The following is a 26794-nucleotide window of genomic DNA, read 5'->3' on the forward strand; positions in this document are numbered from 1 at the left end:
GCTGATTGACTGTAAGCCTTACGAGTGGAAAGAAGGAAAACTATAAACATTAGCTTAGTGGCAATTCTAAAACAGTTTCCACTGTGTATATTAATGCATATTAAGGTATAGTTGGTGTTTGAAGTAATGTCAGTTTCACTATTTCAGAGGGGATCACTGTGGTCCCTAACCCTTGAAAATACTAGGGGTCCATCGTATAATAAATAATCTAATTGGGGTAGCATTTTTATATTGAGCCTGAACAGAGATCACAAAATCCCTGAAGTTGTGTGATCTAGAACATTGAAAAAAAAAATTGCCAAAAAAGGTGTTGCTTCATATTTTTTGCTCTTTCGACTTGCAGGTGCTCGTAATACATCTTTAAACTTTACAAATATATGCATATTAAAGAAGTGCAGAGAGCGTGTGCACCTGCTTGAGTATCTCTGGCTGCAGCGGGTGTTGATGCACTGCGGCAGGGTGTCATGCAGACCGGGATCAATCACATTCAGGCTGACTGGTTCTTGATGTACCTCACAGCTGGGGTTCCTATATAACAAATCAACAGGATGAAGAAGGGAAAAAAACAAAGAGGGGCACTTCTATTGCTTACAATAAAACAGCAAAAAAAACAAAGGAGTCATTCAAATATAGGAATGAAACATGGCTCTATGTAAGAGGAGGGAATAAACATCATCATATGGAGTCTGTTAAAGCACAGCGACACAAAAAATAGACAAGCTGACAGTGAAAATGCTAATTACATGAAGCAGGGATCTGAGACATTGATGTGCTGTCACAGGCAGCTGATGGCTGATGAAAGGAGGTGGGTGAAACAACAAGAATGATAGACAGAATGATGGACAGAGAATGATGGACAGATGCGGAGTGACAGATGCAGAGAGGAAAACTGGTAAGGCAGCGAGATAAACAGAGGAGGATGAGAAAACCCACAAAAAAAATCCATCTACACCATGTAGTTCATATATAATGCAAATATTACAACCAAACACTTCTGTAGGGATGAAGGGGCAACACTTTCAAATGGATAAAAGTTCAGAGTTAAAGCAGTTTAATTTAATCTTAAATGACATTCAGAATGTTATTTTATGGCTCATAAAGCATCTGACCAAAATGCAAGTTAAAAATTAGCATCTCCTCAATACATTTGTGGGAATGTGAATGTCTGTAAATATGACCTTGTGTCAACAATATATTAAGATTTGAAGTAGAATAATTCTCAATCACTGACAAAATAAACAGCTTAAACTAATCATTAAAACCCCCAAATAATTTAACATTAATGTAAATTATGAGTGTATTTAAACATCTGATCAGAGACCTTAATACGGAAGGAAAACATAACATAATATAGCAAGGGACAGAGGGTGGTTAGTGTTTCTTTAAAGCCAATTTTTGTGTTAATTTACAGTGAAAGGTGGAAGATTCCCGTTGCGATACTGAGACATGATTAGAGCTTTTCTAATGAGTCATCTGAACACTCCGCGCATTTCTCCCCCCGTCTTCCCGAATGGTTATTGCGCTCTCTTCTGGACTCCCACTGCTCTACCTTCACACCCAATCCTGAGTCCAAATTACTCTGTAGGTTCCAAGCTGCTTGTTCAGCATTTGGTTTCGTCACCAAACTCTCATCTGTTGCTCACTTTCTCTGTTGTCATTCATAAAAGAAGCTTGTGTTTGGACCTGTAAGAGCTGCTTCATTTGTGACTGACCTGTTCTCAGCATTGGTGAGGTTGCCTGTGCACTCATTGACCTCCAGAGGGCACTCACAAGGACACTCACACTCATTCTGCTCCATCCTGCATAAGGAAGCAGACCAATCAGCTTCAAAGTAATAAAGAATATCATTATTGTTTTTTAGAATTTAAGTACATCTGTTTTAATAAAGATGTACTTAAACATACATCTTTAGGCAGGATATTTCTCCTGCCTAGGAACTATATTCTAGTTCTGATGCTATATAATCTATAAAAACTTAAACCACTATTTTATTCTTTTTTCTAAAGAAAAATATTTTTCTACCAGCAACCACCTGTGGCAGTTGAGGCAGAGGCGGTCCACCGTGCTGCAGGCGCAGAAAGCCAGCGAGTCACACGTCTCATTGACGATGCCAGCAAATGCATTGGTGCCGGGGATTCTAGTCAGGCGATACTTGGAGCAATGGCTGCCATGGACGAGGTTGGTCAGGTCTCCCTGAGTGAGGAAGAGAGGAGACGAAACCTATGTCAACCAACCAGTTTACCATTTATGTCTTAATATGCTTTTTAATTCGGCCAGTTAACTCAAATCAGATTTCACTTATTTTTTAAGAAACGCGGTTTAGGTTTGTTGGCTGCATGTATGTAAATAAGACTCTGTTACAAAGCTTAACTTTAACCATGAATTAGGAGAAGTGAATTTGCAGTACTGAAAACCACCACAAGATGGCAGTGCAATACTGGATGATGGTTTAGAATTGCTTTTTTGGAGTCTGGTTTCTGTCTTACCATGATGCTGGTGTTGAACTTGTAGAAGCGCTGCACTGTTCGGTCGCTGAAGCTGTTGCAAAGATTTTTCTTGACAAAGTTTGGATGGTTCAGGATGTCATTGGCCACAAGTGGCTCCTAAAATAAAACACAAACATACAACAAACAAGGAAAATGTTAATTTATAATTGCATATAAATAACTCTTTGCAAAATAAAAATCTTTATATACTTTAAATGCAGTTTGATAATTAATTTTGTTTTTCTGATTTAATACCCAAATGTGAAAGGCAGGTTTTACTGAGATTACAATAAGAAAGTGGCTCTAACTAGATGTCTGAAAAAGTCGTTTTGCTCCACAGTAAATTAAATATATGGATATTGCAAGGATGGAAGATAATTGGGTATGACTTACTTTGCCTAGATACGTAACCTTACCTTAATTTAAACAGTAAATATATTATATAAACCTTAAGCCTGTAAGTGCTGAAAATGTGAAATATAAATGCTGCATAATCTGCATTTTCTTTGTTTAATGTAAATTAGTCATTTCAAGAGTCCTTGCTATGTCTTAAAATAAGTATTCAATACTAAATGTGGATGATGTGTAATCAAGCAGTTGGACAACTTATGCACAAGACACATTCTGCTTATCTAGGTAATAACACTTTCACTAGGATTATCCTGAATGGATGTGTTATGGCTCATTGGTCAAAAACGGAAAAAGTTTGGAATCTATGCAGGAAAATTAGGTGAGGTAGGGCAGAGAGCTGTACCAGACCACCGAGGTGACCTCAGATGTTTGTGACCATAAACTTATTGAAAGGAGAACATTCTATCTTTAAAGTGGTTTAATTGTTTCTGTGTACTCCAAGTACAAAGGCCTGCCTAATTGAAACTAACATAATATATATCTCAATCCTTTACCTTGTGAGTAATGTGCTGCTGTTCTGCTGGGGCGTGACCCTTGGGGTCAATGAGGGTTGGGTGAGCAACCAGGTATCCTCTGTCCTCCATTATAAAGCACCTGAATTACAAAACAGATATAAGTAACAACTTTAAATAGGATCCAAGATACAATTTCCTCCCTTTCCGTTCAAAAATAGCCTTCTTTTAACTGAATGTTTTGGCTCCATTCTACGTCTGACTGCTTCTCAAATATTTTGCCATATGCAGCTTCTTCCTGTTGCAGCTCCCTAAAAACTAAAGCTGTTTTACATGGCTTATAAAATCAAAACAGAACAGGGGGGTTGGGAGGAGAGTTGGGGAGTAACAGAGAAATGGATGTGGATGAGAGATCAAAAGAAAGAAGATGAATAAAGTTATGGGGTACTGATGCAGGACTCCCTCAGGACTGCTGATAATCAGCTTATTTCTTCTTCCCGCTTTCTGTTGTCTTCTCTGTCTCTCAGCAACTTTTGTTCTTGCCCAGCGAAACATGAATGTTGTAAGCTTGCAAAGACTTCCAGGGGGAACCGAGGGGAAAAAAGGGGGAATTATGTGCATGGACGAGTGAAAAATCTACCGTCTTCCTACCTGATCTTATGGCCTTTATCCTGGTTGCAGATGGGCAGCAGATCCAGCAGGACCTTATAGAAGTAGCGAAGAGTAAAGTCTATACCCATCACTGCAACTGCATACCCAGGGGCCATCTGAGAGCTGCAGGCAGAGCAGAAAAACAGAGAAAAATGAGTCATGTTGAAAGAAGAAGAAAAAAAACAACAAAAGCTGGGAAAATGAAAATTCTCTGAGCTATCCCACAAGTAGTCCAACTTTTATACAGTTCTTTGTAAAACAAGGCTAAATTAAACACCAACAAAACCACGTAATTTTGAAATCTGTCTCAGTCTAAGATACTGTTTGTTACACTCACTGACCAATTCAACTACAAAACACAACCCTGCCTTATCATACACCCTTAAACTGTGTGTTTATTTCTATCCAGAATACTTGAAGGAGCTGTGATAAACAGTTTGGATTGTGGCGCTGTCAGAAACCCGGTGGCCATGATTCTCTGTTGTATTTTAGGCTCACTGACTTAGAAATGAACATTCTAATCTCGGCCTAGGACTCTTTTAAGACATTTTCAAATCTCTTCTGCACCAGCGACCAAACATATTTCCATTTCTGTCCTTTTTCCCCCTACTACTGTGTAGCAACACACCGTTTTGTCTGATAGTACTTTACAAGAGAAGAATTGATGATGATTATAACAGAACATGGATCATTTCACTCATTGAAAAGCAATGAAAGAGTGGGTCTCAGTATCTTGTCATTTGTGTCAAATTATTTCCTGTTTTCAGAGATAGCTGGGTCTCAGTGAAATGACCCCCAGGATAAAATTCTTGCTGATTATGATATCGTCCCTCACAACAGTGGCTCTATTGAGCAGAAACTAAAAAGGCTCAAACATAATGGTCAATAATTAAACGCTTACTGGGGGTGACTCTCAGAAATCTAGAGGAAACTGACCAGACATTCCATTCACTAATATTAAACTGGAACCATTTCATTTTACCTTGAGGCATGAATAGTGTGGCTGATGGTGACGACGTATCCTGCGCCACCAACATCCAGGTAGGGACCGGTGAAGGTGATGAGGCCCGGGTTGGCCACAGCATGCTGGTACCTGTACGACACACTCAGAGGGTTACCCAGGACAATCATTTCCCTCTGTGCTCAGTCAAACCGGAGCAAATCGGAATAATCAAAGGAAACAACAGCTACTTCCGTAATAACGTTCACAAAGTGAGATCCATATATATATATATATATATATATATACTACATGCAGAGAGGTTTTGAGTATTTATTTTGAATAATGTTGATAATAGTTCAGAGCTACTGAAAACAAAAAAATTCTGTTTCTTAGAAAATTTGATGACATAAGACTAAATAATCATGTCAGATTTGCTCATGTGAGGCTAGTTAGCAGTACTAATAATACAATGACAATATTTTCCCCTCATTATCTGCATGTTATCATGGGTACAACACACTGTGTGCTATGGATTTGGCATTCTATGATAAAATTGCTACAGATGCAAATAAGCAGTTAATTACCATAACTTTCATATAATTTTATGAGTGGCTGCTGTTTTGAATTAAAATTCTGTGGTCAGAATTCCTGCTGCAGAGGTTCTCCACATGTTATTTCCAAACAAACATAACTTTAAAGAAAGGTGTGCTTTTTTCGAAAAAATAAATAAATAAATAGCTTTGACTTTTAATGCAATTTAATAGTGTAATAATACGTCCCTGAGCACTTTGTACATGTTCTGGTCTTGGCTAGTTAAGTCCAGTAAAGTTGTGAACTGTAAAATTTATATTATATCCATATAAAAAGCAACATTAGCACTGTGCTTACGCGAGTTATAATTCAGAAAACATAAATCTGACAGAAACTGCCTTAATAATAGGAAAAAAAAAAAAAAAGCGGTTCAAACTTCATAAGAGTAACTTTACCAGACTGAAGCTATGAACATCACACATTTGTTTCTCTTTAACAGGAGCAAACTCCAGAACTATTCTGGATCGCCCTTCGCAGCCCGAAAACAAAACTCCAAACACCTTTAATGTCATCTTGCCCCCCTTTTTAAACCCACCAAAGTAAACCTCACCATTGTCTGCGGGTCGGGTCGAATGCTTTGTCCATCAGCGATCCTGGGTAAATCCGGAGCACCCCGCTGGGCGTTGCTATGTAACGGCGCACAATGTAGCAGTTGAGGCTACTCATTTCCATTAGTGTCATCCACTCATCCGTAACATGACTGGTTGCCATAACCTCGTTCCTGACAGAGGACTGTGGAGAGGAAAAGAAGGAGGGATGAAAGATGAGAGAGGATGGAGAGAAACAGCAGGGGTTGAAGAAACTTGGATCCATTTTGTGTGTTTTGGTCTTGAATGCAAGTTGTGAAAACTTTTTTGCAATGTTTGCCTTGAGAACAAAATGACTAAACAAGAAAATCCATTTATGAGGTGGCATTAGGGGAAATACATCTGACTGATTAATCGTTAAGCCTGGAAAAATCCCATCTCAGAACCATTCTGAGACAAACCTCCGAGTCTGAAAGGGGTGATGAGGTCACTGGAGGGGGTCTTTAAGACTAGCCTGGGAATCTGCACCGAGACTCCGCTTTGGACGTCCAACTCCCCCCAGGAAAGGAATGCACACAGAATGCCAAAACCTTTGTGGGAGTTTATCCCCTTCCTCTTAAAGTTGCAGAACATCTTCACAACTTTTGAAATGTTACCTGGAGAATTATTTAAAAACAAAGTTGACCAAAAAACACCTATTAAAGCACAATCCTCCGCAAAACATGTCAGGGTTAAGTTGAAGTTTAGGATGCAAGTGTCATAGCAGGAGGAAGAGATGTAAACATGCCTCCAGTCCGACCTCAGGCTGGGGGTGCGCCATGTGTTTGTTAGGTAAACAAAAGACCTCTGTGTGTGAATGTTGTGTGTTTTAAAGACTTGCGTACCTTGAGGCCTGGGTTGGCAATAAGCCTGGTGTTATCGCTGAGGTAGGCCGTGTAGTGCTCCACCATCCGCTTCGTCTCCGGCTGACTGAGATGTTCATACGGAGAGGAGAAGCTACCAGCGGACAGCATCACTGTGGGGGATTCTGGGAAATAGGCAGAGGGACAATAAGGTCAGTTAGAGCTCAGTAAAATTATAATAAGGGTCTGTTGAATTTAGAGTTGTCCGTACCAACAGTGGCGAGCTGCTTGAAGTGCAGGCAGGAGCTGGGCTGGCCCAGCAGGTCTAAGCGGTGGTACAGCAGCTTAGAGCTGGGAGGCGTGTTCAGGTTCTTCAGCTGCTTCACTGGGATCTCCGGCTGGATGTACACGATGCACAGAATAAAAGACGTGTCCTGGACCTGAGGGATAAAACAAGAGAGCTTATTGGATGCTTTTATGACTCCTTTGTTACCGTAAATGAGTCTAGTTGGACACATCCAATGACTGTCAGAAGACATTCTCTTTTCTCTTTTATGTCTTTTGATAAAAACTAATTAAAAATAAGTTGCATAACCATGACTTTTGATTCTGTAATATCCTTTCAAAGAAATGTACCAAACAATGGAAGTCTACAACATGAAGAAAGAGTTACACTATGGTATGAATAATTCCTTTATTATTTGAAACATCTTCCTGCAACTGAAAAACAAGACAAATTATTTTGCAATTCAAGATTTCCAGAGTCCTATTTGACAACTCAATACTTTTCCAGGCTCAGATTTCTCAATTTACCCATCTGCTCTTATGACAACTAAATATTTAAACTAAAAACATTTATCTTGTCGAGTTTCATTATCCGATTGTTGTATAAATTATAAAAATATCTCAAAGCTGAAGTTGGGTAATGAGATAAAAGGCTAATTTACAGGTTTTTTTTTTACATTTAAACCAATTTGTATCAGCACTTCTCAATAGATGAAGTAATTATTCTGCGCTAAATACAGATTCTTTAAAGCAGTGTTAGTAAGATTTCTTATCTTTGCTATGAAATATCAAAGATATTAAACTGCAGCTCAGAGCTTTGATTTGCATCTCAACCGGTTAAGAAAACCACAGGTTTCATTTCAAACCCTAATTTAAGATGGGCTTTGAATTAGTTTTACGATGGATTCTCAGTAAATCCAAAAGCAGAACAACCGAGGTTTGGTAAAAATGCAGATCATGATGTTACAAATATAAAATAAAATATTTAATTTAAACATAATCAACATACAATACATTTATGTAGTTGATAATTTATCAAAGGTAAAAGTCTAAAAACACAACTGTATTTCCCTGACTTCTCCCGACCATTTTCCAATTTTGATCTTTTTGTATTTAGGACTTTAGTGATCATGCATCAATGTGTACCCAACTTGGGAATGTTTCATGCATTTTCTATAATCTCCTATATTTCATACCATTAGAAAACAATATTCTCTACTATGCGACTCCCATAAAGATCAATTAGAAGGGCATTGCAATTTATTTTTGGTTGCTCACAGGTCATAACTGGCCAAATTTCAGGAGTTTAGAGCCATTATCAGTGAAACAAAGGTGTATTGTAAAATCTCCAGTACGGTTAAATTGTAAAGTGTGAACTTTTGCATATAAACATACAAATAATTAAACAACTGATAAGTAATGGCTAAATGAAAAGGATGTAAAAATGGCAAACTGATTGAGAGCTGGAAAAAACATCAAAGCTACATCCCCCAATTGTGAAAATAAAGACAATTTTGGAGACGCTCTACTGTGTATCTTAACTCATCTTCACATACCCAGGGAAGCAATTACTAATGCCTCCAAATAAATCTGAAGCTTTAGAATCCTTGTGTTCAGCATTCCTGTTTTTAAAGACAAGCTCAACTTTACAATGCCAGAAATTTATGGCTGCAGGAGAACATAAATGTGTCCCTTTCAAAAATAGATCTTAAATTAACCCTTCATTGTTCTTCTATCGCTGCATTTTTTTTTTTTTTTTACATAAAATCAGGCTGTAATATAAGTGTCATAAAGATCCAAACTGTTCTCAAAACCATCTCTTCAAATAAATCTGCATCTCAATCCACCTGGATATTATTAGCAGTGCAAAACGGGGCGACCTGTGTGGGAAACAAAACTCTCTACTCAAGTGATGTTTTTGTAGGCAGGTTCAGTGATGTTCTGGCTCTGGAAAGCCCATTAAAAACCCTGCAGCACTGCCAAACTCATGTCAAATGTGACTTGTTTGAACGCTTGTTCTTGTTTGGAAAGAATAACCCAGATGTCAGAAGGCATTTAAAAAGAAGCAAAAGTGGCATGCTGAAATTAAAGATGATTCGTCTGCTTCTGCCAAAGCGTCTAAATGACAGAGAGAAGAAAGTCTCAGAGTGGTGTCATGGTGATGTGGCAGTCCTGTTGCAATTTGTTCCAAACCTTCACCCCAGATTCAGACAGGTTCTGGGTGTTGGGGCTTAATGGGTTTTGTTACACTAAAACTAATTTAAGACGGTAAAGGATGAGAGCATAAATCTTGGCAGGACTTTAGAGCGCAGTGCAGCGACAATAATGTACTTCAGATGTGGAGGTAAACATGAATAAATCGGATGTGTTTTCAGTGGTTATTGGACCACCCACCGACCAAACACTTACCAGTTTCCAGGCATAGCTGACATTGTATGCATCTTTGCTGTTGTCCCTCAGCCGGTTTGTGTGCCAGGAAAGGGAAGAGTTGACGGGCACAGCAATGATCTGACTGCCTAAAGGGAGGCTGCACAAACAGAACAGTCAATCAAAAGATTAGTGTAAAAATTTGACCCAAAATCTTCCCACTTGTACAGCCATGCCTTGAACAATTTGAGCTACTGCTCTCTTTGTCACTTTCCAAATAGTTGTTGATGTTCCCTCACCTGAGGATGTTGTTTCGGACAACAGGGAATCCTGGGATGTTCTCGTAGTGGATAATATCAGTATGCAGGGGCGGCTCTGTCATCAGGTATGGTCTGGTCAAAGATGGGTGCATCAGGGTGTAACCTTTCAAGATCAAATGCAAGATTAAAACAGTGGAACTGCATTTGTACCATGGTTTTACTTAGTCAAAGATTACAAGCAGAAATCCACCAGGAGGTCATATGGTGCCCAGAATTCCTGCTTTATTGGTTCTGAAAACTTATTGGCCGATAAGAAACAAAACATTCCAAACTTTTTCTAATCAGTGAATGCACCACACTAAAAGCTTCCTAACTGCGCTGAAAGCAATCAGTGCCATGCAATAAAAATCTCACTAATGTTTCACTTGTCTGCCAAGTAGACATGCTTGAAAGAGTTGGAGATTAAGATTGGCTCAACATTCTGCACGAATCACACGTGATTTTGCTGTATGTGCCTCCATTTACCTTTGTTGTCAATGAGAAATGTATAAGAAGCCAGCGAGTCTTGGTAGTAGGTAACGTCCTCAAGGATGTAAGCCAGGTTCACATCCACTCCGACCACGCCGAGGAGCAGGTTACCGAAGTAACAGGGCCGGCTCACAGTCATGATGAAGCCTGGAGGAGATGCAACAGGTACGTGAGGCGACATTTCTATTTTAGATGCTCTTTTCTTTTTGAACCATGTTGAAACACATCACAATTTACCAGCCATCAAGCAATATTATTATAGTTTATAGAAGAAAAACAAATTGACTGAACTTAAGAGTACATAATGGTTTTCTAGTCATACTGAACACCTAAAGTTCTATACACAAGCCACATTCACACACATGGATGCAGTTAAATTAGATTTACGTGCCTTGCCCAACGGAACAACACATTGATGGGAAGGAAGCTGAAATCCAAACCTCAGCTTCCTGACTGCAAGATGGCTACCCTTTTCTATTGTCCCAAACAGCCCAAAAGACTTTGAATTAGTAAAAACTATGTCACACAAGAGCGTAGTTAGTATATCATTGCTGATTCCATGTGTGAAGTCATTGCTGATTTACTAACTACGCTGTTGAGACATTTTTTAACAGGAAATAAAGGTTTCTGTTATGCTAATTTTGTAGCTTTAAAACAGGTTTTTAAAAGGAAAGACATGCCCTTCTCCTCACATTTACAGCTAGAACAGATGAGTAGTATCTTAAAATAAATTCAGATTTTACTGAAGTAGAATATTTTCACACTGAAACCCAACCTTTAATTTGAGTACAACTTTGTTATAAGAAAATTAGCCAGAGCAACAAATATTTATGCTTCCAACACTTTATCATAAAGTGAAGCATTTTTAATCTATTCTTTTCTTTTTTTAACGTAGTCAGGTATAGGAGATTTTAATGACTAATCCATGACTTCCTGTTTCTCTGACTTAATATAAAGCAGCACAGAGGCCCCTTTTCCATAACCGCTCTCCACTGAAGTGAAGCAGAGCTGTACTGATTTTCACATATTAGAAAACTGCAAAACATAACTCCTTTCATTAAAAAAAATCACTACATAAAAAGTTTAATGCAGCAGAATTTGTGACAAGACTGGTGAGTTTTTCTTACACCATGAGCAGCATGTACAGAGGTAAAAACATCCCCAAAGCTCACTGTTGGAGAACTGCAGGCATTTTTTTCTGTGCGTGAGATTATGTTACTGGAATAAAAGGTGGTTTTAAAGTTAGTTTTTTTACACACTTAACAGCTGTGCTTTTAATGTGTGTGTGTGTGTGTGTGTGTGTGGTGGGGGTATAGGTGGGGGGCCACCATAAATCAAATGCAGCATTATTTGGCAGCAAAACAGAAAAAGGATGAAGTTCTCAAAGTTCTACTCCAGTGACGTGCTGTCAGGGGATGTCATCATGGAAAAATAATATATAATAATAAAATCATTTATAAAGATATTTTCACCCTGTTTGTACTATAAAGTACCTATTTTTCATTTAATTTAACCAAATCTGATGTTATTTTTCTTCAAAATCGCTGAATTTTCGCATTTTCCCATTCAAATGGTTAGAAGCAAAGAATAATATCTACATGTCTAAGTTTGATTGAGATAACGGAATTATTCTGCAGCGGCGGTGCGGCTAAGCATTACATGTTAAAGAATAGTCTTTTTACCCTCCAGCATTGTACGCATGCGCGAAATTTCCTTATGTAAAGAATAACATGCAGGGGTCTAGATTAGTAAATCCGATTACAATTAAGTCGGTGCCTCACCAGCTATGAACCTCACCGCACGTCACTGGTCTACACAATGTATTCTACCAACAATCTGGTCAAATATGGCTGATTAAAGCATCATGGAGGTAAAACTTGATCTTTTTCTGATCAGTCTTGCTTTGCTTTTAATCAGATAGTGCACTCATAGAACATTATGTTGTTGAATTTAGTCAACACAAAAACACTGAAAATGTATAACTTTCTTGGTATGATAAATACATTCTTGACCTATTTGTGCACTGACAATGGAAGACATGCTTTAGTGCTGGAATGAAGACGTTTCTAATTTTCTGTTGAATGTAAAAATCATGCCTCTTTAAGGTACCAGCTGCACTTTTAAACTCAGATTTTGTTCATTTAATTTTTAAATTAAGAATAATAAAATCAACACACTGAATTTGTTACAGCGTGTGAAACGGTAACGACAAAAACGATCAAAATGCTAATGAATGAAAATCAAACTTGGTGTTAGGGCTGAAACGACTAATCGGATTAATCATTGAAATATTCATTAACTAATTTAATTACTTTTATTTTTTATTATTTAATTGTTAACTGGAATATTCAGACTCTAAAAAGGACATTTCCTAAAACCGTTCAATAGATATATACATACAAATACTAGCTTTTAAAGACAAAAAAAAAAAAACACCTGGTTCAAAATCCATCTGAAAAAATATCCTATTAACTCCTTTTGCTATCAGTTACTAATTGTAAAATTTTTAGCTGCAGATGCATTCGTTGCTACAAATGATCAAGTGTTCACTAAAGAAATGCTTTTTGAATTTTATTCAATAAAATGTCCACTTTCTCATTTAAAAAGGAATAAATTCTTTATTTGCGTATTCTATAAAAAGGTTTAAGTGGTTAAATGAAACAGAATGTTCCAATTTTGTTATGGACCAATTAAATCCTGACTGATTCATTTCTATATTTAAATGGTGAAGTATGAGATGGTTGCTGGAGTTTTCCTTTGCCCCAAGCCAGTCCCCACCACTCACCGTCCCCCATGGGGTCGGCGTAGGGCAGGCTGAAGCGCACCAAGTCGATCATGCGGTTGGGCAGGTTGATGTAGAAGCGTCCCACTGATGTCTCCAGGTTGCTCAGCTGGTTCAGCACCATCATGCTGCCCTTCACCACCGGCATCATGGGGGCCGATCCGGGCGAGGCGCGCTCCCGTTCCAACGCTCGGTCGACGCCGTACTTGACGGAATTCTGCTCGGCGAGGTCTCTGAGGAAGGCCAGCTCCTTCAGGCCCGTGACTCCCTCTGGGAGAAGAAATGGGGACGGGAAGAGAAAGTGAGCAACAACACGACAAGAAAAGGCAATTCTGAACTTTTTCTTTCCAATATCATAAACAAACCTTGGGTTGATGGCTTGACATGCCTGTTAACTCGGTAACCAACCAAAATTGTCTTTCACATATGAATGAAGTCTTGCAAAATTTTAATGTTAAATTTAACATTTCTACCAGGTTATAACCACAAACCTTCTTCCAGTTCCCCTGTGGTTTATCTGTACACTTTCACTTTATTAGTCTTTGAGAGAGAAAATTTGTATTATTCCATTATCATTATATTACTTGAAAAAGATCTCAAGTGACCCTGCTATTGTTTATCGCAAAAATTTCTGGGACAATTAATCATCCATTAAAAATCGTTATGGTGACTATTGATTGTTGAAAGAGAATGGCAAATTTGTCAAATTGTTTGAAAAAAGCAGAAAGAATTCAAGTGGAATATGTTCTGGTCACTTAAGATTGAACTTTGAACACCTCGAGTCCCATGCCTATTGTGAAATTTTGTGGTGGCAGCATCATGCTGTGGGGATCCAGAGCAGAACACAAATATAAGCCACACTTTGCAGATTTCTATGTTTGTTTTTTTGGGTTTTTTTTTTAATCACATAGAAACCCATAAAACACTTTGACTTCTCACATTTTCTTAGTGGAAAGTCAAATGCACCGTTTATAAATTTTGGAACTTTTTTCTGCATCTGCATCAGGAATTTCTTTTAATACATTCAGGCCCCAACTTGACAAGCTCGACTTGAGCCACCCCAAGCTCCCTCCAAGCCCAGCTGTCGTCTGTCAACTCCAACACCATGACATAAATAAATCTGCCAATACTTAAACATAAACATGCAGAACAGAGACAGCAAAGCACACTTTTGACTATCTTAACAGGCATCACAAGGTCATTCAACCAATGGATGGATGGATGGATGGGTGACAAGCCCCCACAGCTGTCACCTGGAACATTTGGCATCCCACCGGCCGTCGAGAAGGACAGAGTCGAGCGTCTGCCATCGTCCAATCACTGAACGGATTACAGTGGGATCTCTTTTTAATGCCAGGGCTCTGCTCGTTTGATCACCCTGCTGGACCGCAGAGTGGAGGCGATGGGTGGCAGCGTCAAACGGACTCCAGGAGGGAAATCTGCTGACAGCTCAGGGTGAGCAGAAATATCAGCAGTTTTCATTTGCAGGGGTCCTTAAGCTCCAATATTCCCCAAAAATATTTGATCTGAAGGGAGAAAATTTTTCTTTTTTTCATTTTTACATCTGATTAAGAATCGAGCTACAAAACAATGGACTGCAGAAGCCAGAGATTTTTGCAACTTGTCACACACGCGCACGCACACACACACACACACACACACACACACACACACACACACACACACACACACACACACACACATCAGAAAACCTTACAGTAAGTTTTTAAAAAAAAAAAAAAAAAAAAAAAAGACCCCCTTTTCCCCAGCCCATCCACAAGCCGAGCCTTTCAGAGTCGTGCAACAGCATCAGCAATGAAACAAATGTTTTTCCGAATATGCAATGCTAATACACCAGGAGAACGAGAGATTTCTGCATCCTTTTCATCATCTCTCTTTAAAGAGCCAAGGTCCTCTGTCAGTCACACACGTCCAGGCAGCGGCGCGGCCCTTTGAAGTCTCGCTCTCCCCCTTTCTCTTAGATGTACCTCATTTCCATTCACCGATGCAAAAATGATTTGTATTAATGGTGGCCTAATGCATGCACAGAAGGGGTGGGTTAGTGCGCCCTGCGGAGGGAGGTGGGAATTAGAGGAGGCAGATGGAAAGACAAAGACACTGAAAACGGAGAGAAAGAAAAATACAGACCTCAGACTCAACACAGATAAACAAGAAACCGTCAAATGTTTCAGAGCATCTTTGCAACCTCCAGGCTTATTTTGAGAACAGATAAAAGGAGATGGGGGATCAAAAAAAATGAACAAAACTTCACATTTTCCAACAGCAACATAGCGAACTTATTAAAGGTATAAAAAAAAACTTTCCCCATAACTGACTAGATTTCACAGCTACAACTCAATTCCCCTCAAAATGAGCCAAAAAGCTGATGTAAGAGCACTTCAGATTGTTGAAATGCATCAAACAGCTTTAGGGACAAACTAGTTTTTTAAGTGGTGAGGCAGATGGAGTCACAAAAGGAATCTAACTATTGCAAGCCTTTATGATTGGTACCATGCAACCAAATATGTTTAATAATTCAAAAATAGTTGGTAAAGATGAAATAATATAGATGTTTTTTTTTTTTTTCTAAATGAATGCGCAAAAAAAGTCAATGACATAAAAATAACTAAACAAATGATCTGTGGAAACACCTGGTAGAAAAATAAATTGTGAAAATTGTTATTCTATCAGTAGCTGGTTTTTTATTAATGCTGACAAAAAAAGAAAAAAAAGAGAATCAACAATGTAACTAAGTAAACAAATGATCTGTGAAAATTTCAGGTGGAAAAAAATGGTTAATTATTGTACCGATAGTTGGTTCTATTTTAACACAATCAATGTGAAATAAAAAAGAGGTTCAAAGAAAATAAAGAGAATCAATAACATATATAAAACAACAAACGATTTGTGAAAACACCTGGTAGGAGAAATTAATTTGGTAGAAGCAAGCTTGTGATGATCCATCCATTTGTATTATTTCTCTTTCTCTTTTCATCAACTTATTCTATTGTCATTTTTGTACAGCACTTTGGTGCAGTTTCACACCTGCTTTTAAAAGTTCTATATAAATAAATTTGACATTGACACCCACCGTTCATAAGAGCATAAGTGAGGATCATGACTGAGTTGTTGAGGTGTCGGTTCTCCTCTCTGACCACGCTGAGCGTCGCTCTCTTCTCCAGCTCGGATGACTCTCGAGACGTAACGCCAGATGAAAGGTAGATGATGACCATATCTGTAGCTATTGCGCGACATGAAACACTTAATGATTAAAGGGCTCAAGGAATCTCATGTTACACATGCAAAAGAGCAGGAGTTGGAAAGTTTTGTCTGGACTTACTGGAGCTCTGCTTGCTGAGGCTGCTGGTGTTGCGGAGCAGCTGGAAAGCCTTCTGGAAGCCAGCTGCATGCTGCGTGGCTCCATTAGAGGCCTTGATGTTAGAGATGAAGGTGCTCATCTTCCTCTTAGTCTCGCTAGTGGCCGGAGACAGCAGGCTCTTGTAGCACTGGTCCAGAGAGCAAGACCGGACCGCCTCTGCCACAGACAGGATGGAGATCTGCAGAGGGACAAGGCAATTTCACCTAACCGGATGAAGTTCCTGATCTTCCAAAGCAACGTCTAAATCATCGTTTCCTAATCAAGCGGAGAAATGTCTGCTTCCTTTTACAAACCTTGTCGTGTTCGTCGATGGAATTAAGGATCACAAGAGCAGAATCACGGGCGATCTGAAGCTGTGAATCTGTTATAGACGCTCCATGGTCGACCATCACCACAATGTGTTTGGATTGTGGGCGCACTGCAGAGACGTACACAGGCCTGGAACAAGAACACAAAAACTCAAAGTGAGGCACCGGACAGTCCGCTACAGTCCAGTGCAGTCCACCAGGCACCTAACATTTTACATCACCACTAGATTTTTCTGATCATTTGGGTGAAAACCAAGGTCATACTACTGTCTGATATTTTCTATAGTTTGAGATTTAGGGTAAGATTTTTCCAGAAAAGCCCAATGGTCCACACAAACCAGACAGGCAAGACTGTCGTCAAGACAATTGTTCACCAGATAGCTACAGATGCATCCCTGAAAGAACCTAAGCCACAAAAAAGAAGCTGGTAAGTCAAAGAATTAAATATCCACACATAACAATGGAAAATGGAAAAAGGTAAACACACAAGTTGCAAAAATAGGGGAAATTATACAAGAAATTGACTAACTTGAGTGAGGGTATCCAGAAAACAATCCATTTTTATAAAACATTTGAATTAAATTCATTATACACTTAGTGTGTGATGAATCTATAATTAATGAGTTTCACTTTTTGATGCAACTTGAACAACCTACAATTGTTGTTCTAGGAAAGTCAACCTGTTATCACTTTGAAAGCAATGAAAGAGGAAACCCTTCCTTTTGGAAATCAGATTAGTGCATCCGATGAGTTCAATCATTTATCCTGAACCAATAAAACCGTTGGGTTGGAACTAAATTGTTCACAATCCACAGTTTGACATGTTGATGGCTGTATGTTGTAAGCAGAATGCGACGTGGATTCAAAGCCACTGTGTGTGGTCTGCTGGACAAGAAGACACGTACAGAGGTACGGAGTGGGGGGTACTGCTCACAAAGCCTTATTCACAACCAAAGCTGGCCAAGCAACGTCCTTTCTCCCCATGGCCGAACGCCAAGTTGCTAATTCAAACTACGATGAGAAAAATCAAGTGAAGATGCAAAGTACATAAGGAATAAAGTGAAAGATATATTCAAGTCAAGGTTTATAAATAGAAAAATGGAAAAAAACAGACTTGGGGTGTGAAATTCCATCAGTCTGTAGTGGCACAGAGGCACATTCCTGCTAAAGGCATGTATGGTCATGAAGTACAAGGGCGGCATGCCATGAGCATGCCCTCTGGGCCACCCTACAGCAACCAGCAGAGGAGGGGGTGATGGGGTGAAGGGTGCATGGGGGTGATGAAGACGAAGGCAACAACATGGCAGACAGATCCAACTGTCACGTATGTGTGTAGAGCGGGAAAAGATTTCATTATCTGCTTAAAAGAATAGTGCCTAAATACATTTTAAAAATTTTAAGAGAGAGAAGGGGCGATATGTACCGGCTGCGATGTTCGTAGTTTCCTTTGCAGTGGAACTTGTGGGCGGGGAAGACGGTAAAGATGCCCTCCTCTGAGCTGAAGTACTGCCACTTTATCCCTGGGTTGGACTTCAGGTTGTCTGCCAACACTGCACATAAGATGGAAGACAAAAAAATGGGTAATTAAAAAAATTCAGCAGGCTGATGACACGTGGAGGTGCCTGGGAGAAACAAACACAATAAAAGGATTTTCGAAGTGAAACCAGCAGCATCCCAAACACAGAGAAGTGTTCAGTACTGCTCAGGTTTAGTTAAATATGTGGATCACAGAACAAAATGACGATCTAAAACAAGCACATGAAATGTCAACTCCTTCCATAAAAGGTTCCACTCAAGACTTGAGATAGCCAGTGGAAAAACATCTGGTCAATCCGACTCATTTTGGAAAATTCAGACATTTAATCAAAATAAAGTAAAGTTTGAAAATGCAAATAATTTTCCATTCTCGCATAATAAAGTTCCAGATTTACCAGACCTAAGAAAAACAGCCTTATTTACTGTTTTCGTAAATTTCAACCCATAAAAAAATTCAGCTATAGATAGAAGTGGGGCAAATAACTTCGTCTTTTCCCAATCATGACTTTCATGATAAACTCCAGTAGCAGATCTTTCTCATTTAGGCCTTACTTGGACTCCAATTTAGTTACTACCGATTCTTACACTGGCTTTTGTATTTTCATCTAAAAACCAACTGCCCACCAACTCTTTTGGGGCTGAAGTCTGCGAAAATAGAAGGTGATTATAAAAAAAAAAAAAAAAAAAAAAGAAGTAAAATTGCTCCTTAAGCAACCTTAAGGCTATTAAAATATAAAAATGCAAACATCAGGTCAAATTACCAAATCCTATCCTAATTGACCATTTCAAAAGATGCACACGCTGAAGTAGCAAAACATAGTCAGTATATGGCAAGAAAACAAATGACTTCATTTTCATAAGCCACATGAGGTTACTACTTGTTATTTGGGTAATCTTTAATGGTGAGTTAAACTATTTGCCCAGATGTTTAATCTTTGAGTTCGCAGCAATAATAAGGATTCAATAAACATCCTGGAGGTCATTTGTAGCTTTATGGAAGTTGGTTTCCATGACCTGGAAAGGGATTTCAAGATGTTTATTCTTCTATTAATTAGTTCTACAATCACTGCCAGACACTCCAGAATCGTTCTCTGTCAGCTCATTCCACAAACTCACACATTTCTTAACTTTGTCATAAAGGGGTGATGTTTTAGTTGGGCATTAGAGAAAAAAACACAATCTTTATTCAACCAAAAAAAACAACAACAAAAAAACACCGACTACACTTCAAGAAAGAAAAGCCACTTACACAGGTTCACCTAGTGTTGAACATTTCCCCTTTGCCACCTCATCTGTCTCTTTGGTTCATATAAACAGGAACCACTTTGTAGTGCTGGCAGTAGAAGAAGGCTTGTGAAGATAAATGGCTATCTACACCAAGAAGTGGGGATCACACGACAACTACTTGCTACTACTTTAGCTTTCCCATCTGCTTTTATTCACCGAGTCTACTAAACCACAGTAATTCCCCGTTGAGCCACCTGATATTGGAGAATAAAACAGTCTGTTGTGAATTTACACTTGATAGCTTGATTATGTTAAAGCTATTGGGATGGTTGGTTATAGTACTGGATCTTAATGGGAGTCCATTCTTGTTTAGTCAGAAAAAAAAAACTTGCTTCAAGACTTCTACCTTTTATAGAAACTTCTGCTGTCTGTTTTTTATATAAAACCAAAGTGAAATATTTCCCTTACTGCTTTCACTGTTTGTCTTACAGATCATTAAGTGCAAAATTGCTTTGTTTCTCAAATACCAAATCAGATTGCGCACAATAATACTTTAATGATGCCAAAAAGAAATCCAGAGATATGACGACAGTTTACAAAACCTTGTTCCAAACTTGGTCAAGTTTGAAAAGTATTCAGTGTTCAACTAAAAAAAAAAAAAAGAAATCCCCAAACAACGAAACAAAAAAAACAATGTTTTTTCATACGTCTGGATAAATATGTTGTAACCACATTTATGAAACATGTCGGTTTAGGAAATGTCGGTGGCCTACACAGATTTCCAGTCAATAAAGCTAGACATGCTAGAGATGAACTCCAAACTAATACAAATAACATTAGCTTTACCTCTGCTCTTACCTCTGTCTCAAAACTATGACCAGTCAACTGTATGCATGTCCAGTCTGTCCACTGTAGGTGGACAGACTGGACATGCATGCTGGAACAACAATGTGAATCTGACCAAGAATGGAAGTAGAAAAGATGCGACAGGTAGACAAAAATGGATGGAAAGCAAAGGGGTAGAATGGGAAATTGGGGGTCTGAAGTTTGAAAAATTACACTGGAAGAAAGAAAAAGAGGGGGAAAAAGTAGATGAATCAAACTAGTGCTGTAATCAAACTGCACTCAGCCTCTCATCTCTCGCAGACCTGCCTGTATAAAAACTATTTTCACCAATATCCACCATTGTCCCTGTCCTTCCAAAAGAAGAAGGAAAATGACAGATAAAAAGGGAAGGGGGATGGAGGAAACAACCTAGTCTAGATATAATTACTCCATTTCAATCAGTTCTCGCCCCTCCCTTCTTTCCCTTCATTCATCATTCTCTCCTCCTCAATTATTTCTGGTGTCCTTAGCCACGCCCTCCCTTCCYGCTATAGCGGTCTTGTTTAGACTAGGCTGAGACAAATGGGAGAGACTGAAAAGAGTGGCAGTGAGAAGGTCAAGGAGGAGTTAGTGTGAGGGACGAGAAGAGGAGCAAGGAGGCCGAGGGGTAACTTGAACTCATTACGACTGGCCTTGTAAGGAAAATAAAGCCCCACCAATGATGATGTGTTAAAAGTGGCAGGAACTAAAGATTTGTAGAGAGCTGTTCCTGGTTTAAAAAAAAAAGAAAAAAGATTTGAGCCAGAGTAGCAACAGAATGACAGATGTATAGTTTTGTTGAAATTCTTGCCCACTCCTGACAGAATTGGTGCGACTGAGTCATATTTGCAGGTTGCCTTTGCTCTCTCATACTTCCTGCAACAAAACCCTCTACCATATGATGGTAGATAGGATCTGACTGCTTAGGATGGACTTTAATGCCAACTATTTACCATTGCTGTCAAACTGATCTAGTTGAAACAAACTCACCTTACTGAAGTTGTATCTAAAAATAGCTGAACACACAGAAAATTCTGGAAGAATAATCTGTTAAGAAGGTTTCAAGAATGTAATTTAACTGGTCCAGTATGTTAAAACAAAAAACTTCAAGTAAAATAATCAACCAGTCTGGCAAAACAAACAGTCGAGGCTTAAAATCTGCCTACACTTTGAGAATGACTGAGAAATTGGTGCGGAATGGAATCCATCAATTTAATCAGGGTCATAAAATTGTCATTGTTTTTCTAAAGAATGGTGAAATTAGTTTGCAATGAGGAAGACTAAATTTCCAGGAAACGATTTGTAAATCGCAAAGATAAAATTAATTATTCTTACAAATAAAGTTGCATGTTATGAGCATGTGTTGTTCAGAAAGTAAACTGAGAAACAGCGCCAAAACAGAAAAGTCAGCTGGTTGAAAACTGGAGCTAAAAGATCCTTTTCCATTTTCCTCGGAGTTGGATCCAGACAGACGTGTGCTGCAAACACATATGTGAGCTTTACAAGGTCATAATCTGTAGCTGGGCTCATGCAATCTGAAAACTCACTAAATGTGTTGTGGTGGCCGTCATAAAGAGCAGTTTTCCACTGCGTTCACTAAACGTCTCTTAATAAGAGGGCTTTTTTTTTATTTTTTTAGAACTGATGCAAATTCTATTTGACATCAAGTCAAAATAAGTAAATTCTCCTCAAAAGGAAAAAAGAACAGATGATCTGAATAAACCTGCAAACTAGAGTTTAAAGTAAAATAAGATTATTTGATCTTAAAGATAAAAGATTGAAAACAATGATAATAGAAAAAGAATTAAATGAACATGCAAAGAGAACGAATCAAAAGGTCTCTGAAGGTCTCACACAAAACTAGAATCTGGTTTTAAAAAATTGGTTCCACAGAACATCAATGTCCTTGACAATGTTAAACGTTCTGGAGCCGAGAAGTGAAAAAACTGGTAAAATTGTCATGAAAACTTGCTTCTATGGGAACTGCAGTTCATGACAGGCTAGCTTGCATACAAGAAATCCTCCCTGTGTCTCTCTGTACGGGAATAGTAGATCTAAACTAACCTGAGTTGAGGTCTCGTCCCGGGTTGAATGCTCTGCTGTTGACTGTGGGGGAAAGTCTGTCACAGCAGATGGTCTTGGACACGTTGGTATTGAAGTTTCCATCAAACCTGCAGACATGCAAAGAGGAAGTGGTTGAGAATTTACAGAGCATGGCCGATTATTTGTTGGTGAAACTGCAGATTTATCACTACAAACCAGATCTGTAAGTTTGATCACTCACTTTTATCACTCATGCTTTTACTTAAACTATTTCCTAAGACGTAGAGAGATTTCATAAAGGGAAACAAGTGAAACCATGTTGGTCCAAAACCAAACTCAAACATCTGCTTAAAAAAATAGACTTTTCTTGTTTCATTACAGTACAGTTAAGTTGCTAACTGTATTATCTGATGCCCAGAACACTTATTAAAGCAGATTTTATGACTCGTGAATAAAACTTTCCATGGAAAATGGCTGAAATTCTCCAAACATCCCTAATACACAGCTGCTTAAATAAATAAAGAACAAGCACCATTAAAAACTCATCCTGGTTTGATGACTTAATCATTAAAGTAAAATAATCCAATCTCAGTCATCCTCATTTTTGCCTTGCAGCATACAGCACTGAACTATAAATCAAAATTAGCTACAAAAAAAACTCTCGCAATGATTTTTGTTTTGAGAGCCAACAGCAACAATATTTTATTTAGAGATAAATACAGTTCTAAGCAGCTATAAAAGTTCAGCACAAATAACAGAGGCAGATGATGTTACACTAAATAATCCCAAAATTTGGGGGAATTTAATGAGGCAACTGTGAAGAAATACTTTGTTCTTATGGTTGATTCAACCCAAGCAGGGCTAACTCTGGTTTTGGATTTTCCTAAGAAACATTAAAATTTGAGAAGAAATGGGAAGATATTAGTTGTTACCCAGTGATAGTCTAGCATCAGTATTACTCTCCATCTCAGTAGAAGGTTATTGACAAAGATATCCTGCTGCATTTAACAGGTATTAGAACCGATAATGCTAGTGATCCAAAAAACTATGTATTGACATCAATACATAATTTTCTTATCAGTGCACTGATAAGAACACTTGAGCCAATATTGATATCCGATATTAATATTGGTGTTATGATTAAAATCCAATATTTATTTCTCATWTTATGTGTTGCAACACTATCACATACTCAAACAAATACAACATGGCCAAATTTTCACAAGCCCACTTTTTTTTTTTTGTGCTTTTGCTAAATTCAAAAACATCTATAATTTGAAGTGAAGTTGGCACTTTAGCATTAGCTTCTGCTAAATACTCTAATGTATTTTTTTTAGCATTAGCAGGACTAATGTTTATTATTGGTGCTTTAGGATTAGTACAACTAATGTTTGAGTTTATAATGACTCCTCTATCTTTTTTACATTGGATGAACTTTTAATAACATTTTGAAGGTCTAACACACAAAACTAGAATCTGGTTTTAAAAAATTGGTTCCACAGAATAAGGATACATTACACGCTGGCAAACGTTACACTTATAACATGTATAAAACCAGAAGCTTCCCTTTTTCTGCTGATCAACACAGCATTAGATATTCAGATTGTGGAAGTTTATTGTGACTTGCGCTACACATTGTTGCAACACGTAGAACGAGAATATAATCTGCTTTTGTTGACAACCACATTACATCACTACATATTTGCATTTTACATAGCTTCCTGCTGAGGTACTTAAGTTTGAGAAATATGACAAAAACAAAAAAAAAAATCTAAATTTAAGCAAAGCTCTTGGAAAGTCACTATATAGTTCATCTAATTACTGTTGCAACAAACATTATTTGGAAGCACTTGTTCAGATATTAAATTTTAGCTTCTGATCAGTGGAATTTATACTATTAAACCCAAGTTTTACATTTTGCATTTTAGAGGACCACAGTTGGAAAATGGACTCGGAGTCTGTTTGAGAAACGTTGTTATACCAAAACATGCAATATGAACATGCTGTAGCATTTAATAAGCAACAGATTATACATCCTTAATTAAACCATTCCATGCATTTCATGAAGAAAGCAAGTGAAAGAGATCCAATTAAAAAAAGAGATAGATGTATATCAGATTATGTTGTCCACAGCACAATCTTTATCAGTTTGAGAGAGCACACAGAGGTAATGAGAAGACAAGGTCATTGGGAAATGAAGAGCTTCGGGCTTTGATGAAGAAATAAGTATAGGCGTTAGGAGGGGAAAAAAATAGATAAAATAAAGTCACATGCAAGAATACAAGTGACTGGATCTTGGTGTGCAGGGCATATGGTTTTACTTAAAAAGAGCTCAGTTTACTGCAAAGAGAACATTTCAGCAAGGGGGGGAGGAAATCACTTGTCCACACAGAATAATTTTCCCGCACTGTTCCTGACAGCTTTTCGAAATGAGCTCTGGTGTGAGTCGATTTATGTAGGTCTGCAATATCTTCTATAGAGCTGGGGACTCTTATAGAGCCCTCTTTTGCTCATTTTAATGTCTCACAGATTTCCGCAACAAGATGTGCCTGAGTTGATCAGGTGGTGGTGGAGAAGGTTGTCCTGCACTGCACCAAGCGTGGCCACTTTGATCCCTCCCTTCCTTCAGCTAAACTATCCCCAAACATCCACAATGTTTGGGGATGTTTGGGGACATGTATGTTTGGGAACATACATTTTTGCACATGTGCCTCTTAGAGTTACATCCCAAACAATGGTCATTTTAACTGATAGAAGTATTAATGCACAGATTGCATTTAAACCACTCATTTAGAACCCCATAATTCTTCTTCACGATTCTCCTTCATCCCAGTCTGCAGGAGGGGGAGGCCATGAGGCAATGTGAAATGTGTGCTAAATGTAAAAAAAAAAAAAAAAAAAAAAAAAACAGCAGCTTTGAATTCAACATCAAAAAGCCGTATGTGAGGGAAGAGAAAAGCGGGAAGGAATGCAGTGAGTTTTAAACATCTTAATTAGGTGGTGGAATAGGTTTGGAGAAAAAAAGAAATGGGATTTAGCTCATCAGAAATGAAAAGATCACACACAGTTTAGTTTAATAGAATAAATATATAGTTATATATGCAAAAAAGCTGTGCAATACATCAAATTATTCTCCAATTTTAGATGCATATCAATAATAAGATGTTGGGGGAAACCATCGAAATGGGCCAGAGAAAATATTTAAAACTTGCAGCATGAAGCAGAAAAGCAGAAAATGCCAAATAGAACAGCGCCTGGTTTTTTCAGCCGCTACAAGCCACTCACTGTTTGTAGAATATGTTACATTAAGCTGCACCCTGCAAAAGGAACCATGTATTTTCACAAAGCAGACAGTTCTGCTCTATTGAAAAAGCCCCATGAGAACAATTACCTTGAAGAGACTTGCTGCTGTGAGAGCCGCAGAGACTAATACCATTTCTAATGTGTTTGCAATCCCTCTGCTGCAGCAGCAGTGGTAAAGCAACCAACACGCTACCCATAGAATTGAAATGCTTGAAAAAAGCCTTTTATGTATCCCTGGATGATGAAGCGGCTCTACAGAAGAGGACTGTAAAGGCAAAATGGTGAATGGATTTAGGGGAAACTGGTGTGTAGCAGCTTCTTCTGAAGAGGGGACTGGATGGCACTGAGGTACAGTGTGTCCATTTTATGTCTCTGCTATAGGGGATAAGAAATGTCCAAAAGAAATCGCTACATTCCAAACATACCAAATAATGCTCTAGTGCAGAAGCACTCCTACCATTTTAATTTTTAGTCACATTGGACAACCTTAAATTTCAGTGCAAATGACTGATTTCTATGTGGCAGCGCAGCACAAACTGATATATCGTTGTGAAGTGGAAAGAAAATAAAATGTATTAAAAAATGTTTTACAAATGCAAGTCAGAAAATTGTGGAATAAATATATGTTTAACTTCCTTTAATCAAGCAGGCCTAAAAAACTAGGGCAGTCATTTTCTACATAAGTCAAGAAATAGATAAATGGCATCAAGACATTTTCAGATTATTATTTAATTAATTAGGGCTGCACAGTGGCGCAGTTGGTAGAGCTGTTGCCTTGCAGCAAGAAGGTTCTGGGTTCAATTCCCGGCCTGGGGTCTTTCTGCATGGAGTTTGCATGTTCTCCCTGTGCGTGCATGGGTTTTCTCCGGGTACTCCGGTTTACTCCCACAGTCCAAAAACATGACTGTCAGGTTAATTGGCCTCTCCAAATTGCCCCTAGGTGTGAGTGTGTGTGTGCATGGTTGTGTGTCCTGTGTGTCTCTGTGTTGCCCTGCGACAGACTGGCGAC

At 38.4% G+C, this 26794-nt stretch overlaps 1 protein-coding gene across 2 annotated transcripts in view; it reads right to left on the reverse strand.

Moving 5' to 3' along the window:
* The window catches only part of cachd1 (cache domain containing 1), a 91361-nt gene that overhangs the window by 6727 nt on the left and 57840 nt on the right, over positions 1 to 26794 (reverse strand). For both annotated transcript variants that reach the window (XM_008406159.2, XM_017304501.1), the window contains 19 exons: positions 22504 to 22610; positions 18236 to 18362; positions 16798 to 16942; positions 16466 to 16682; positions 16217 to 16366; positions 13129 to 13395; positions 10341 to 10490; positions 9855 to 9978; positions 9598 to 9715; positions 7175 to 7343; positions 6946 to 7088; positions 6085 to 6266; positions 4983 to 5093; positions 4001 to 4123; positions 3392 to 3491; positions 2487 to 2603; positions 2033 to 2193; positions 1713 to 1799; positions 412 to 528 (listed from right to left, as the gene is read on the reverse strand). In XM_008406159.2, the coding sequence (XP_008404381.1) occupies positions 412 to 528; positions 1713 to 1799; positions 2033 to 2193; positions 2487 to 2603; positions 3392 to 3491; positions 4001 to 4123; positions 4983 to 5093; positions 6085 to 6266; positions 6946 to 7088; positions 7175 to 7343; positions 9598 to 9715; positions 9855 to 9978; positions 10341 to 10490; positions 13129 to 13395; positions 16217 to 16366; positions 16466 to 16682; positions 16798 to 16942; positions 18236 to 18362; positions 22504 to 22610 (2715 nt within the window). The remainder of the gene's footprint in view (positions 1 to 411; positions 529 to 1712; positions 1800 to 2032; positions 2194 to 2486; positions 2604 to 3391; positions 3492 to 4000; positions 4124 to 4982; positions 5094 to 6084; positions 6267 to 6945; positions 7089 to 7174; positions 7344 to 9597; positions 9716 to 9854; positions 9979 to 10340; positions 10491 to 13128; positions 13396 to 16216; positions 16367 to 16465; positions 16683 to 16797; positions 16943 to 18235; positions 18363 to 22503; positions 22611 to 26794) is intronic.

The sequence above is a fragment of the Poecilia reticulata genome, linkage group LG4 (assembly GCF_000633615.1).
Source record: "Poecilia reticulata strain Guanapo linkage group LG4, Guppy_female_1.0+MT, whole genome shotgun sequence".
Classification (NCBI taxonomy): Eukaryota; Metazoa; Chordata; class Actinopteri; order Cyprinodontiformes; family Poeciliidae; genus Poecilia; species Poecilia reticulata.